Raw genomic sequence first — 15,191 nt, forward strand, 5'->3', positions numbered from 1 at the left:
GTACAAAACACATGAACCCTTATATTTTTTAAACAACAATATGTTATAAGAGATTTTAATACCTTACGTTCGATTATGAGCAATTTACTAATTTAAGACAAAAGCTGTCACAGACAAGATAATAATAGAAATTTAAATTTTTTGACACATGAATTAATGTTTATGGAACAAAATTTCTACCATTTTGTAAAAAATTATAACTAGGCGTAATGTTGTAACTCAAATTGTCAAAACAACACGACAATCTAATGAAGCCTTTTTTTCGTTCTTCTTTGATGATTATAGTACTCTCGGTTTTATGTATTCTTATTAATAATTAAGTGTAAATATAGGAGGGATCCGAAGATTCAGCGAGTGAGTATAGGTGTGTGTATATATATTAAATAGTCTAATATATCGTCTCTTTTTTAAAAATAAATAAAAATCAAACACACTTTCCATACGCTGGAAAAACTCAAGAATTAATTATGAGAGGTTTTGTGTTCGATTTTTACAAGTAATTAGATTGGCGTGTTGTTTCAAGGAAAAACATTTAAAAGCTAATAAATGTGCTTGTAGTTGGGAATTCGTAGAAATTAGCAAAAAAGAATGGTTATTGGTTGATTTATAATAAAATGAGAACATGCATATTTGTCGAGGCACGTTTGGTCAGCTTATGGTGGATGATTGATATATAATAAGATTACAGCCACTTTCAAATATAGGAATCTGACTTTAATATATTAGTGAATATGTTATTAACCGTGAAATTTTTTATTATTTGACGTGAAATTTAATTGTGAATTTGTGCTGATTATGAACACTTCGTTGTATTCAATGTGAATTAATCTCAAATCCAACGAGCAATAGTAATAATAATTATTAATAATTATATCGTTTTTATTTTAGATAAGATGAGGTTAAAGGATCTTCACATAAAATAATTTTTTTAAAAAGAATATAATATTTCGAAAAATTGCACTTTTATTATGTAAATTGGCTTATTTTGGATTTAAACTTGTAAATTGTCAAAGTTTGGATTTTATCCAGTAACTTAGATTTTTTTAATCTTTTTTTTAATACCTAAAACCACTAAATATGCTGGATATTATTATTTGACTATCGATTCTTCTAACATGACTCATGTGACAAAAATAAAAATTATATTACACACATTAGAATATAGTTAAATAAAAATAAAGAGGAATAATACTAAACAATTTTTCGCTCATTTTTTGCTTTATTTTTTTAAAAAAAATTTATCAGATGAGTTTTAATGTGAAGTATATTCTCGCAACATATGTTACGTATCAGATATTCGATATCAAATAAATAATACTCAATAGATTTAGTAGTTTCGAGAAAAAAATGACCAAAACCAAAAATAAATCTGAGTTGATATACGAAAATCAAACTTTGACAAGTTACTGAAACTCAAAAACAAGCTGACCGCCAAGGCTAGAATTATAATGTTCGCTCGTATTTCAGTACATCTAAGTAGTCAAATCTTAAGAATTGTTTGAATAAGATAAATAAGTATCTATAACTGTGAATTTACATCAATCTTTTTATGACTGCTATTTTTTAGTTTGCATTGATTAAATTCTTGAAATAATATAATAACATGCAACCACGTTAATCAAGTAAATCATAATAAAAAAACCATGTATAACAAGTTTATATGAAAAATATTAATGAAAAGAATCAAACTTTCTAACTTATACTTGCTCCTCCAACTCAGAAAACCTAAGCAACGAATTACTATCCATCTCTCACCCTCCTAACATGAGCCATGAAAGAATCAAACTCCAGTCGTGTGACGCCACCTTCCTCCACCGATCTCCTGACAGTTATGCTCAACTCTGCCGCCCCCCGCCTCATCTCCTCCCCTTCCTTCGAAATCATTAGCCTTCTCAAAGCCATGGAAATTGTCTCTGCCACCACAACCTCACGCCGCCGAGCCCAATCCTTCACAATGACGCCAATTTTCAGTACTTCAGTGATCAAAACGGTGTTTCTTGGCTGGTCCGAGTGCATCGGCCACGCAGCAAGCGGTACCCCCATTGAAATACTCTCCATGCATGAATTCCATCCGCAGTGACTCAGAAAACCACCAGTTGCAGAATGGTTCAAGATTTCCAATTGCGGTGCCCAGTCTCTCAAAACGATCCCCCTTTCTTTAACTCTTTCTTCAAACCCTTCTGGTAATTTAGCTCTTCTATCTCGACCACCTGCAAGAGAATTGTCTCCTTTATCTGCGTCTCTGAAAACCCAGATGAATTTCACCTCACTTTGTTCCAGCCCTGATGCCAAATTCTTGATTTGTTCGTCCGCCAATGAAGTCGTCGTTCCAAAGGAAACAAAAACCACTGATTTAGGCGGTTGTTTCTCAAGCCATTCTAGTGATTCATGGCGTGACACATCTTCATTTTTCCTTGTTAAAATCAGCGGGTTGAATGGCCCTAGAGCCCAGTGTTTCTTGTTTTGTGTTTCAGACATGTTTTCAATGAAACCCATGAATTTACCCTCAAGTTCTCTGCTAGAATTGTAGAGACTTCCTGAACTTAAAGCAATGAATTTATGTTCTCTTGCAACCAACTCCATGAATTCTTCAGCGAAGCAATCTTCAAGAGAAGGGATTTGCAGTTCCTGCAATTTTTCATCAAGTTGTGTAAAGGTTTTCTCCGCTTTTTTCCCAGAAATAGCAAAAAATGGCGAAAGCTGAAACACTATGGAAAACGTAGGATTCAGCCTTTGGTATTGAAACAAAATCTTGAACAACAGAAGACATAATGGAATCATGAATTATCACAATTCTGAGCCCTACAATATGTGAAAGTTCCCGAATGAGGCCGGCGAATGGCTGCCGGAGTTGGGAGAGTGAGTTGAACAATGGCTGCAGATGTGAAGGGAATTTGTTGGCGGCGTTTGGGTTCAGAGTCGGGGATGCGAATTCAGGAGTTGGGAGATCGCAGAAATGGACGTTGGAGTCAGAGAGAGGGTCCCAGCCGTGGACCCGGAGCTTTGCCTGTCGGTTGTGGGTGGCGGTGCTGACATAGTAAACAGGTATATTGCAGGCGGCGATGAGGCGGCTGAGCTGGAGGAGCTGATTGAGGTGACCTTGTGCCGGTAAAGGAAGCATCACAACAACCACTTGGTGCCCTTCTACGTCGTTTCCGTGGTGGCAGTGCTTCGGCGAGGCGTGGCCAGCAACTGCAGCCATGGCACAAAGCACAATATATATATTGGAACTTAGATTCTTCGAATGTGTTCCAAGTTAAGGTGCAGAGGTTTTGCTTTATAGTAGTAGTCTGATTAATAAATGATGTGCAAATATTTTTTTAATACTTTTATATTTTCTATAAGTTTAAAGTCTTATAATAATATTAAATGGAATGGGACTTCATAATAAGAGATAAATAAGTAGTGACATGTCTACATCGATATTTGGATATTCCAAGAAAACAATTTGGATAAATTAAAATCAAATTAAAATAGCCATTTCGCCGGAAATTGCTAAAAAAAAATCTTATAAGCAAACAAAAATTTACTTTCAGTCCTCACGTAAGCAAAAAATTTGTTTGATCTCTCTGGGTTCACATTTATTTTCTTGAATGAAAATCTTAGAGATAGATGATAGAGCGAATGTGCAAAAATAAAATATTTTTAAAATTTGGTTAATGATTACATCAATAGTCCTTCTCCTGTTATGATTCATAATCTTAATTATATTAATATTTTTTTTCTCATTAAATAATTAGAATTTTCATTTTGTATATATCATGCACTCAAGTCTGATTGCACTCATCGGATCATGGTAATAACGTCTAGTAGCATCGCCTTATGATCCCCTAGATATCACTGATAGTGTCTGCAAGAACTTTAAGTTAAGGTTAGCGTACAGTACGGTCCCTTCATCTCATATATCCCGATCGAATCTGCAACCATTGATATATCGATAGTTGCATATGAATTCTATAACGATGTGATATATCTTTGAGTAATAACAGTGACATGGTATGTGAAACCGAGGAAACACATTTCCAAAATGCACGCGTCTTACTCTGGCCATATATTCCTTGCTATATTAATTCACCAAATTATATAGGATATCTTCGCCCGCAGGCAAAATATTAATCCCTGAATACGATGTATTGACTCCTACGTATTTCGAAACCACACCCAATTTCGCCACCTGATGACCCTGAATGGAGTCGGTAAACAGATCAAAGTGCATGCTAGTATGTAAAGCCTCTACGTTGTCCCGGATCAAAGAAGTAATGGTGTACAACCATAACCCCAGATTATTCCACTCGATAAGTTATATCCATTTGGACAGTCCGAGGGAAGGGTATTCAGTGCATCATCAAATGATCATCTATATGCATTAATGGATATCTACATGCCTTTACCAATAAAACATGACGTTTACATCACATATTCTAGTCTCAAGCTCATACGACTTTTGTTCTTATTTTAGGTGACTGATTCGACTAGGAACATGTTTAGAATATATGATACACTTCATAATGAGTTTCATGATCGATGCATACCTCATGGTACATTTTGCATATTCAACGACTTATCTATGTAGCTTGTATGTGTATACAAATAAAGTAAATTTTATAATTGGATAAAACCGTAAAATATTATTAAAACAAAAATTGTTTTTAAACAAAAGTCTATAAAGCCCAAACCATAAGTTAGCTCGTTGAGCACATACTCTAACAAATAGCAGCATGCCAGAAGGCTAGTACAATGCAGTAACTTGTTAACAAAGTGGGCTGGTAACCGATTTAATCAGTTGGGCAGGAAAATTTTCAGAAACTTCGTCATGAACTTAACAATCTATTTCCATATGGCCAAAGAGAAAAGTGAAGACATATATGCGGTGGAGAAGGAAATTGAGATGTTAATAAACCAAGAAAAATTCACTGGAAACAGAGGTGCCGAGTGAACTATCTGAAGAATGGAAACAAAGATTTTCCATTCTTACGCATCTACTATGCGTAAGACAAATTATATGCCAGGATTAGTGACAGGAATGGAGTGTTTTGTACGGATGAACAAGGTACGGCAGCAATTACTACTACATATTTTGTTAATCTCTTTTCGCCTTCATTCCCATCCCTACAGGATATAGAGGTAGTAACCCATCTACGAGCCAGTGGTTGAGATCCATATGAATGAGTCACTTTGTAGGCCGTTCATGGAGGAGGAAATTCGGAGACACGTTTTTTATATGCACCCATCAAAAGCTTCGGGTCCGAATGGGTTCACTGCTTTGTTTTCTCAAAAAATTTGGCTCGTTATTGGCCTAGATTGTTGAGTCAATAAATCAGAGGATATAATTATTGATTTTGTGCTTCAGTAATATCAATTAATTTGAGAGTGCAATCTTATTCTTTTAGTGGAGTAGTATAAGATTAATAAATTATTTTGATTAATCATGAGTTGAATGGATCAAATTAATTTATTGGAGCTTAATTTAATTGAATCCGACCAGGTCCCTTTGGTAGCTCTAATATAAACTCGGATAAATTATATGAGTTATAATTTATGGTATGTGAGATAAATTTATTTGGACTATAATATTACATGGAAGTTTATCATCTAATCTTCTAGATATGGTATAATATATTCCGTCCATTTAAATTTATATTTTAAAAAGATATTATCATTATCTTTTATGTTACAAAATATTACAAATATATATTATATATGTGATATTGTGACAAGTTATCACACACAATCCTACGATTAGAGTTTGAGAGAACACCGAAGAAGGCTTGGAGATTTGGAGAGTAGATCTTGTTGAGGATCGGGTTGAGTTTAGAAAGGGGGTTGAATAAACTCAATGGCCAACTTATTAAATTCTTTCGAATGATGTGCTAAAATCCTGTTAGAGATTTTAACGATTCTTGTTCAAGTATAAAGACCAGCAGATCACAAGATAATGTGCGGAAAACGATCTGTTGGTTAGTGGGTGAAAAATAATAAAGCCGAAAAGCAGTAGATAGCAAAAGTTTGTTTCTGGAAGTTCGAAGATGAATCTTCTACGTCTCCCCTTCTTCTGTTTCCAGAAGGTATCACTAAAAGACTTTGGTGAATACAGCACAACAATTTTACACACCCACTTCAACAGGACTTACCTTTCGCCTATTGAAACTCTTAACTTTACAACTCAACTTCTTGAATGATTTAAGTTCTGGAAAAGACTCTTTTCCATTTACAAATTCTTCTATCAATGAAATAGTGAAGTGAATAGCTTGAGAAGATATAACGAAAAATAGCTAGCACAATATGATCTCAATGATCAAGAGTATGCAATGAAGCGTGTGCTGCTTTTTCAGTGTTTGAGCCCTTTAGATAACTGAAAGTTCTAACAATGCTCGAATGATGTTTTTCAATTCAGATTTTTGTTCAACGCTACGTGCTACTTCACGAAATCCTTCATCTCCATATATAGGCTCTATTCAACGTTCAAAAACTGAACGGTTCTTTTCTTTTTGGTGGTTCAGCTTTATTGCTTAAAATGGACCCTGCAGAATACATCAAAAGTAATCAGTCGCAGTTCATACCAAAAATGGTATACCGTCTTAAATGTTCTTGTATAGCATTTAATGACATTTAATAAAACAATAAATGCTGGTATCACGTTAATAGATCAACGGTAATATTTAGAGACTTTGAGATACGCAAGATTCTGTTAGTGTATATTTCGAATTTTGTATCCTTCTAGTTCTGGTTTTAGCTAAGAAATTATTTAAGCAGGTTTTAGCGCGATATAAGTACTTCTGGTTTACAACATCTACTGGTTCTATTGGTTTTGAACTAATTCAACATCTACTGGTTCTACTGGTTTTGTACTTAATCCAACATCTACTGGTTTTTCCTTAGCATCTCCACAATAAATTTAATTCTAACAATTTTCTCCTTTGTGGTGATGCCAAAACCTAGATGTTCTGTGTTAGTAAAATAGAGATAAGAACGGATTAGATAATCAAAACAATTTATATCCAGAGAAAATCACACAAAGCATAAATATAAAATAAAATAAAATAAAGAAAAATTAGTTTGTTCCAATATCCCTGAAGATGGCTTCATCTAGATTTTGATTTCTTCCAGTTGGTCTGCTGCTACTTGCTCCAGTTCTATCGTCTTCCCCCTTTTTGGCATCATCGAGAAGGACCCTATCAAGTAATTCATCCATTCTCCCAGATAAATTGTGAATTCCATTTGTCAGCATCTCCAGATAAGGAGTCTGATTAGAAACTCCATCATTAATAGCAGTGAGCGTTTGAGATTGAGAATCAATCTTGACATCCATCATGTCCATGGTGGTGGAGATTGATCGAAACATTTCATCATGCTCGGTGATCCTGGTAAATATATCAGATTGAGCAAGCGCGATCTGACTGGAACTTTTGGATATGGCCTGTCGAAAGACGATGGTGTCAGCATGCATTTTACTCAGAGATTCCGCAGTGTTCTGTATTTCCTTAGACATGCGTTCTCGGAAGAATTGAGCATCATGAAATTCGGCGGCATTTTCATAAGATATCCGCTTGACAAAGTCTGAAAGATTTACAAGATCCCTTTGAAGAGCATCAATTTGGAATTCTAGATCAAATGGTTCCATAGCTGGGGAAGGAGTCCTTGCTTGCAATCTTTGTTTAATTTCCTCCATTCGGGCAATGCGCTCAGGAGACTGCAAAGAAGGAATAGAGAATGCTACAGCTTCTGCTTGAGTCGTAACAGCTGGTTCTGGTTCAGCAGAAGGTCCTTCTGAAGCAGTAGACTATTCTGTTGGCCCTTCGTCTGGTTGCTGCAAAACAGCAGCAGGTACAGATACAGCTTGTGGCTCAACAACGGAGGGTGAAGTATGCAATAAAATTGCCAGATCAGCTTGGTGAGCTTCTGAAAAATGCTCAAGTGCTGGAAGAGACGATGAAGCAGTAGTCATAACAGTAGCACTGGCAGCAGCAGTTGCAGTAGCAGTAGCAGATTCTGGAGAAGGATCATTAGTAGTAGGAATAGCTTGAAGTAATTCATCTTGTGCTGTTTGGGTCGGCATAATCGATTCGATTACCTCATCAACCGATGCCAGATCATGAACAGAAATCAGAGAAGATGATTGAGTAGGAACTTCTTGAGGTGCATGAGTACTAGAGACCTTGACTTCAGGAGAAGCTTTGGTCGGTTCCTCAACTGTCTGATTCTTCAAAATTGCGGAGACAGAAGTGAGACTGAACTTTGGAGGCCGAGAAAAGGCCTTTTCCTTATTAGCAGTTTTTTCAGAAAGAATTGTCAGCTGCTCCGACAAAATTTGAATGACATTCTGGTCATGAAAAGCAGTAGGACTTGCAGAGTCAAAATTTGACTTTAAGGTTTTCAGAACAGTGTCCATCTTCTGCATTTTGAATTTTTCCAGAATGTAATTGCGACGATTTATAGCTTCTATCACATTTCGTGTCCCGGCATCATCAAAAACCTTTTTCTCATTTTCTACTGTTTGAGCATAAACACCAGTAGTTTTCAAAAATGTGATTGGGTGGTAGACACGTACCTTAAGCCAATCGTCAAAAAATTTCACATCTTCTCTGATTGAGATTTCAACTTCTTCCAGATGTAGATTTATTGCTGTTTGAATGGTTGATGTTGCCACCGGTGACTGAGACAACTCAGTAATCTTTTCTTTCCCTTTTTCAGAAGTAGCAGAGACTACTGGTTTAAAAGTAGAAGAACCAGTAGCAGATTATCTAATGACCACACCAGAAGTTGGTCTGAAGCTTTGAGCAGGTGAGGGCCCTGATTCAATCGGTTTGGCTTTGGTGGATGAAACAACAGATGGAAAAACTTGGCGGAGAGGAACATTCTCCAGTTCAGACAGAACCGCTGTTTTCTTGATGCGGATTGTTGTGCGAGGCTTCTTCTTAGCTGGGGTGGGAGGCAGTGAAGCTTGCTGAGTGGGTGCTGCTGATTCTCCAGATTCTGTTTTGTCAGAATCAGACAAGACCACAACCCTTTTTCGTTTAATTTTCTTCTGCCCCTCAATTTGAGATTCTCAAATTTCCTTCTTAATGGCCACAAACTCACCAACGGTTAGCTTTGGCCTTAAAGCAAGCACGCTATCAACATCAGTCATTGTTACCGAAGAGCCATCCTCTTCTGCTGTTCCAGGAAAACCAGCATCTTTCAACATCTTACTGATTTGCACGGCAAATCCAGTACTTTTCCTGAGAATCATATCCTTCATAATGCAAAACAGAAAACGTCCCCAATCCACTTTCTTTTCTGATGTGATGGCCACCATCACTTGAACCTTTTCTTTTGTTAGTTTGTCAAAGGTTCCAGTCTTAACTAACAAGGCTTTTGCTACTATATCAGCGAGTACCTGATACTCAATTTTCAGTAGCTTTTTGAAGCAAGAGGGTGAAAGTTCTTCTCCAGTGGCTGAAAAATTTGTCAAGGCGATGGACATGTCTTCCTTTGAAATGTCCGAGAGCTCAGAAAGGCCAGAAATCGGTAGGAAGAAAGTGGAACCCAGAAGTGCAGCATCAATAGAAATCGATGCATCTCCCTGTGTATAGGTAATCTTGCCTTCCACAACTTCTGCTTTGGCATAGAAATCCAGAAGAACAGACTTGTAGATAACAGCAGGTGATTCCAAGAATATTCGAAGCCCGGACTTTTCCAATGACTTGAACATCTTGACAAGATTCTCATCCTTAATAGTGAGAACAGAAGCAAAATTCACCTGATAAGCATTCAACGTATATGCTGCGGCCATTTCTAAATTTGAAAGAGAATAGAAGTATGTTAGCAGTAGATGCGAAAAAGCAGTAGAGACAAGGAAATAATCTGATTTCGTAAAGCGTAGTAAAAAAAATGAACGGTTAAAGCAAAATATACAGCCGTCAGTGAACATAGAGACACGTGTCGATATGTTAGAAGAGAGAGAGACAAAAGTGTCAGTTACTCTACTCATTTTAAAATATTTTGAAGAATTGACGGGCTGTCCAAGGCGGTTGCTAAATAAACAGAAGCTGATTTGTCATTTTATAATAATATCTACTGGAAGTGGATAAGATGCTGAAACAAATGCAGCACTTTAACAACTTCTGGTAGGTATACTGTTTTATCGAAAAGACAAATCAGTTTCTAATATAAATGCCATAAAGATGTTCCCTCTCAATTAATGCAGTAGTAATGTATATTAAATACTAAACGACTCTTGGCAATCTTTCAATTTAAACAGTTGAATTTGAACAGTCGCAAGGATCCTTATCTCCTTTGAATATCACTATAAATACCTGCAAGGGTTAAACAAGGTTAAGTAAACATAAAAATCAAATGAAAGAAGAGGTAACAACTGATCCGGAAGCAGAAGCAAGAATGTTCAGAAGACAGCTTGCTGCGATTTCTAAGAAGATGTTGGAAAAAGTCGTTCTGCACATAATGATCCTTGGATCATACTCCTGGAGTTGTAATATTAACAATCAAAAAGATTGTTTGCTTTCATTGAGATTGATATGTAGCATCGATCTCTTCCAGAAGCATGCTAATGCAATAAGAGAGTGCTGGTGGATCGATAATGCTAATATCATCTATAAATGCCCTGTAAAGTATCTGATTATACATTAGTGCTGACAAGACCCAAGCTTGCTAGATTCTTTTCGAAAAAAAAAAAACTCTCCTTCTTCTGCTGAAGTACTTTGCAAGAATACTACAAACTGCTGATATTACTGAAGACATGAGCTTGATTAGTCTAGAATTTCAGAAGACGTTTCGATTGTCTTGAGATTTCTGTAACTTTCACTTTGTTTAATGTACTGGAAAATTTCTAATGAAATTTCAGTTGAAGTACTTGATGTTCCTTTATTCCTTTTACCTGGACTAAAATCCAGGAGCTTAAGTCCTCCTTCGAGAGTGGGCGAGCATCTTCCACCAAGGAGTTGTTAATGATGAAGAAATATTATCGACGTCTCCATAGTGCTGATAGTGCAGACTTCGTCTCTGATGATGGCGTCTACCTTCTCATGCTCTTAAAGGAGCAAAAGACTCTGAAAAAGATTGCCTTTTCAGAGGAGTTTCTACGTACCTCCACCGGAGAACTGACCACTTGGTTGGCATTCTGGAGGGAGTACGTTAAAAAAGAAGTGAGAAATGTACGCCCCCGCTTCTATTATTTTTAATGAAATTTTATGTCTACTGATTATTTCTATCGTTCAGCTTTTACCTTCTGCAAAATTAAAAACTGAATAATCACAGAGGAAAAGTTAAGCCATAATATCAGATGATGATAAATAATCAAGTTAAATCTATTAATCCAAGTGTATTTCGAAAGTAAGAAAACTTATTCTCAGGCAGAGGTTTTGTAAAAATGTCTGCTGCTTGCTGATCAGTAGGAATGTAGTCCAGACGAATGTTCTTCTTTTGCACATGATCTCTGATAAAATGATGTCTGATATCAATGTGCTTAGTTCTGGAATGGAGTACTGGATTATGTGATATAGCAATTGCACTGGTATTGTCACAAAATATTGGTGATTCAGAGGCTTGAACTCCATAGTCTTTGAGTTGTTGCTGTATCCAAAGTATTTGAGAACAACAGCTTCCAGCAGCAAGATATTCAGCTTCTCCAGTAGACGTGGCTATGGAAGTCTGCTTTTTGCTAAACCAGGAGATCAACTTATCACCAAGAAATTGACAAAAACCACTTGTGCTTTTTCTATCCAGTTTACATCCTGCATAATCAGCATCTGAGTATCCAATAAGATTAAACGACGAGTCCTTGGGATACCAGAGGCCTACATTTTGAGTACCCTTAAGATATTTTAAAATTCTTTTACCAGCAATGTAATGTGATTGTTTAGGGTTTGATTGAAATCTAGCACAAATGCAAATAGCAAACATGATATCTGGTCTACTGGCAGTAAGGTATAACAATGAACCAATCAAACCACGATACTGAGTTACCTCTACTGAAATTCCCCCTTCATCTTTATCAAGTTTAGTAGATGACCTCATAGGAGTGGAAGCAGCAGCACATGCTTCCATCCCAAACTTTTTCAGTAGTTCCTTTGTATACTTAGTTTGGTTTATGAAGATTTCAGTATCAAGTTGCTTGATTTGAATTCCTAAGAAAAATGTTAATTCTCCCATCATGCTCATCTCAAACTGGTCCTGCATTAACTTAGCAAACTTTGCACATAATTTGGGGTTAGTTGACCCAAATATGATATCATCAACATAAATCTGAACTAACAATATGTGTTTGTTTTTGGCTAAGGTAAACAAAGTCTTATCTACAGTACCAACGGTGAAACCATGATTAATGAGAAATTGTGAAAGTGTGTCGTACCAAGCCCTAGGTGCTTGTTTCAGACCATACAATGCTTTATATAATTTAAAAACATGATTTGGTAACAAATGATTAGAAAAACCTGGAGGCTGTTCAACATAGACTTCCTCTTGTAGTAGACCATTAAGAAACGCACTCTTTACATCCATTTGATATACTTTGAAGTTTTTGAAAGCAGCAAATGCTAAGAATATTCTGATAGTTTCGAGCCTAGCTACTGGTGCAAAGGTTTCATCATGTATTCATTTATCATCTGTCTTCTAATCCTTAGTGGAGCTGCTGGATTTCCAATTACCAAAGATGGAGGATGAGATTTTCTCCAAATAAAAGGATTTAGATTGTCTTCAAATAAAACAGTAGATTGTTTTGGAGTATCGACTGCTGGTTCTGGAATGTCAGCTGCTGGTTCTGGAATGTGAATGTCTGGTTCTGGATTTTGAATATCCTTGACACTTGCTTCTGCATCATCTTCACTGTCTAATTCCAGATAAACCCTGTCTAATCTTTTACTTAAATTAGATATGTTAGTAATCTCGGGAACACTGCTGTCTTCATCAAAGACAACATGAATAGATTCTTCAACATTAAGAGTTTTATTATTGAAAATTCTAAAAGCCTTACTAACTGCTGAATATCCAAGAAATAAACCAATGTCAGATTTTGAATCAAAAGCAGCTAAATGATTTTTGTCATTATTGTGCACAAAGCATCTACAACCGAAAACATGAAAGTAAGATACGTTCGGTTTACTTCCTTTCCATATTTCATACAGAGTTTGATTGTTTCTCTTGTTGATCATCGTTCTGTTTTGTGTGTAGCAAGCTGTATTAATAGCTTCTGCCCAGAAGCGCTGAGAGATGTCTGCATCTGCTAGCATTGTTCTAGCAGCTTCTTTAAGTGTTCTATTTCTCCTCTCAGCTACTCCATTTTGTTGAGGCGTCCTGGCAGCTGAATATTCATGATGAATGCCCTGTTCATCTAGATATATCTCAAGAATCTTGTTAGTAAATTCAGTACCTCGATCACTTCTGATTCTAATGACAGAAACTGATTTTTCATTTTGAATCTTTTTCAAAAGTTTGATCAGGAGGTTACTGGTTTGATCTTTTCCAGCAAGAAAAATTACTCAAGTAAATCTAGAGAAATCATCAACAACAACAAGGGTGTATCTCATTCCCCCTAAGCTTATGATAGGGATTGGACCAAATAAATCCATATGTAATAATTCTAAACATCTTGAGGATGATTTGTTGTCTTTATTTTTGAAGCTAGATCTTACTTGCTTACCAAGTTGACATGCAGAACATACATGATTCTTAATGAATTTTATGTCTGGCAATCCATCGACTAAGTTCTGCTTTTTGAGATTGTTGATAGACTTAAAATTTAGATGATTCAGTCTTTTGTGCCACAACCAGTGTTTATTACTTAGAGATGCAACTAAACATGTAGGAGCAATGATATGATCTATGTTCCATGAGATTTTATAGGTGTTGCCTTTTCTTACTCCGGTTATAACAGTAGAATCATCAGCATTTTTAACTGTGCAAGTTTGCTTCTGGAATGCTACTGAAAATCCATTATCACATAATTGACTAATACTGATCAAGTTATAACAAAGATTTTCAACTAAGAGCACATCCTTAATAGTGATGTTACCATGGATAATCTTACCCTTACCCACGGTTTTACCTTTTGAGTTATCCCCAAAGGTTATCTCTGGTCCAGCACAACTTACTACTTCTGATAGCAGACTTTTCTGTCCAATCATATCTCTTGAACATCCACTGTCCAAATACCACGTTGAGCTACTGATCTTGGTTTTCTTCACCTGTTCCTGCAAGCACAAATTTTAGTATCTGGTACCCAATCTATTTGGGTCCAAGCCTTATTAGTCCCTTTGGAACCCACATTTGTATAATTTTTATACTTCGGATATCCATGGAGGTGTGTGCAACAGAGGGTCTGTTGTTTCTAACATTGTGCATCTTAGTATGTTGTTCTTCCCTTCTGTTTCTGTTGTCTAGCCTGTATCTCTTCTGAACAGATCTAGAATTGTAGTACTGGTAGTTTTTAACCTTCATAGGAGGTTGTCTTCCTGAGTTGAATCCTCTTCTGATTCTAGAACTCTGGTCAACTTTTTCCTTAGGTTCAACATAACCCAGACCATAATGCATCCTTTTGTTTATCTGATTTACATTCCTTTCTACTGAAACAGTAGGTACTTCTGGTTTCTGTACCACACTGGATTTCACAAAGTGAATATACTTCCCTTTGCACATATCCAGTTTTTGCTTAGTATTCGTTTCAGAAGTGCCTTCATTATTACAAAATCCGAGACCACTCCTGTCTCCAGATTGTTTTTGTAATTCTTGCATCTTTTCCAGTGAAATAGAGGACTTGTTCCAAACATTTACCAGTAGTGATAACTTCTGGTTTTCAGAAAGCATCTTCTGGTATTCTGCTTTTGCTCTTTTATTCTCCGTTTTTAATTTACTCATCTCAACTTGTAAATCATTACAGCTGTCTACTTGCAAGCAAGTTAACTTACCGTTCTGATCTTTTAAGTCCTGATTTTCGATCTTAACTTCCTCGAACGATTGAGAAAGTCTAGAATACTCTTCTACCATGTCGTGTAATGCTTTGACTAAATCATTGCGTGTAAATTCATCAGAGTCAAAGTCAAATACCTCTCCGGATGTCGAGGTTGACTCGGTATTTGCCATCAGACATTTGATCTCATCTTCATCACTTTCACTCGAATGGCTTTCAGAACCAGAAGATTCAGAACTTGAGTCTGTCCATTTGGACTTACTTTCTTCTGCAACCATTGCCTTCCTGTCTC

At 36.3% G+C, this 15,191-nt stretch overlaps 1 protein-coding gene across 1 annotated transcript; it reads right to left on the minus strand.

Annotated features, from left to right (window-relative positions):
- Positions 1-1,661: 1,661 nt before the first annotated feature.
- LOC142537372 (zeatin O-glucosyltransferase-like) lies at positions 1,662-3,298 on the minus strand. Its single transcript, XM_075642908.1, has 2 exons — positions 2,807-3,298; positions 1,662-2,628 (listed from the first exon to the last, which is right to left on the minus strand). The coding sequence occupies exons 1-2, from the start codon at positions 3,200-3,202 to the stop codon at positions 1,741-1,743; spliced, it is 1,284 nt and encodes a 427-aa protein (XP_075499023.1). The 5' UTR covers positions 3,203-3,298; the 3' UTR covers positions 1,662-1,740.
- Between the last annotated feature and the right edge of the window lie 11,893 nt (positions 3,299-15,191).

The sequence above is a fragment of the Primulina tabacum genome, chromosome 2 (assembly GCF_025594145.1).
Source record: "Primulina tabacum isolate GXHZ01 chromosome 2, ASM2559414v2, whole genome shotgun sequence".
NCBI classification, from domain to species: domain Eukaryota; kingdom Viridiplantae; phylum Streptophyta; class Magnoliopsida; order Lamiales; family Gesneriaceae; genus Primulina; species Primulina tabacum.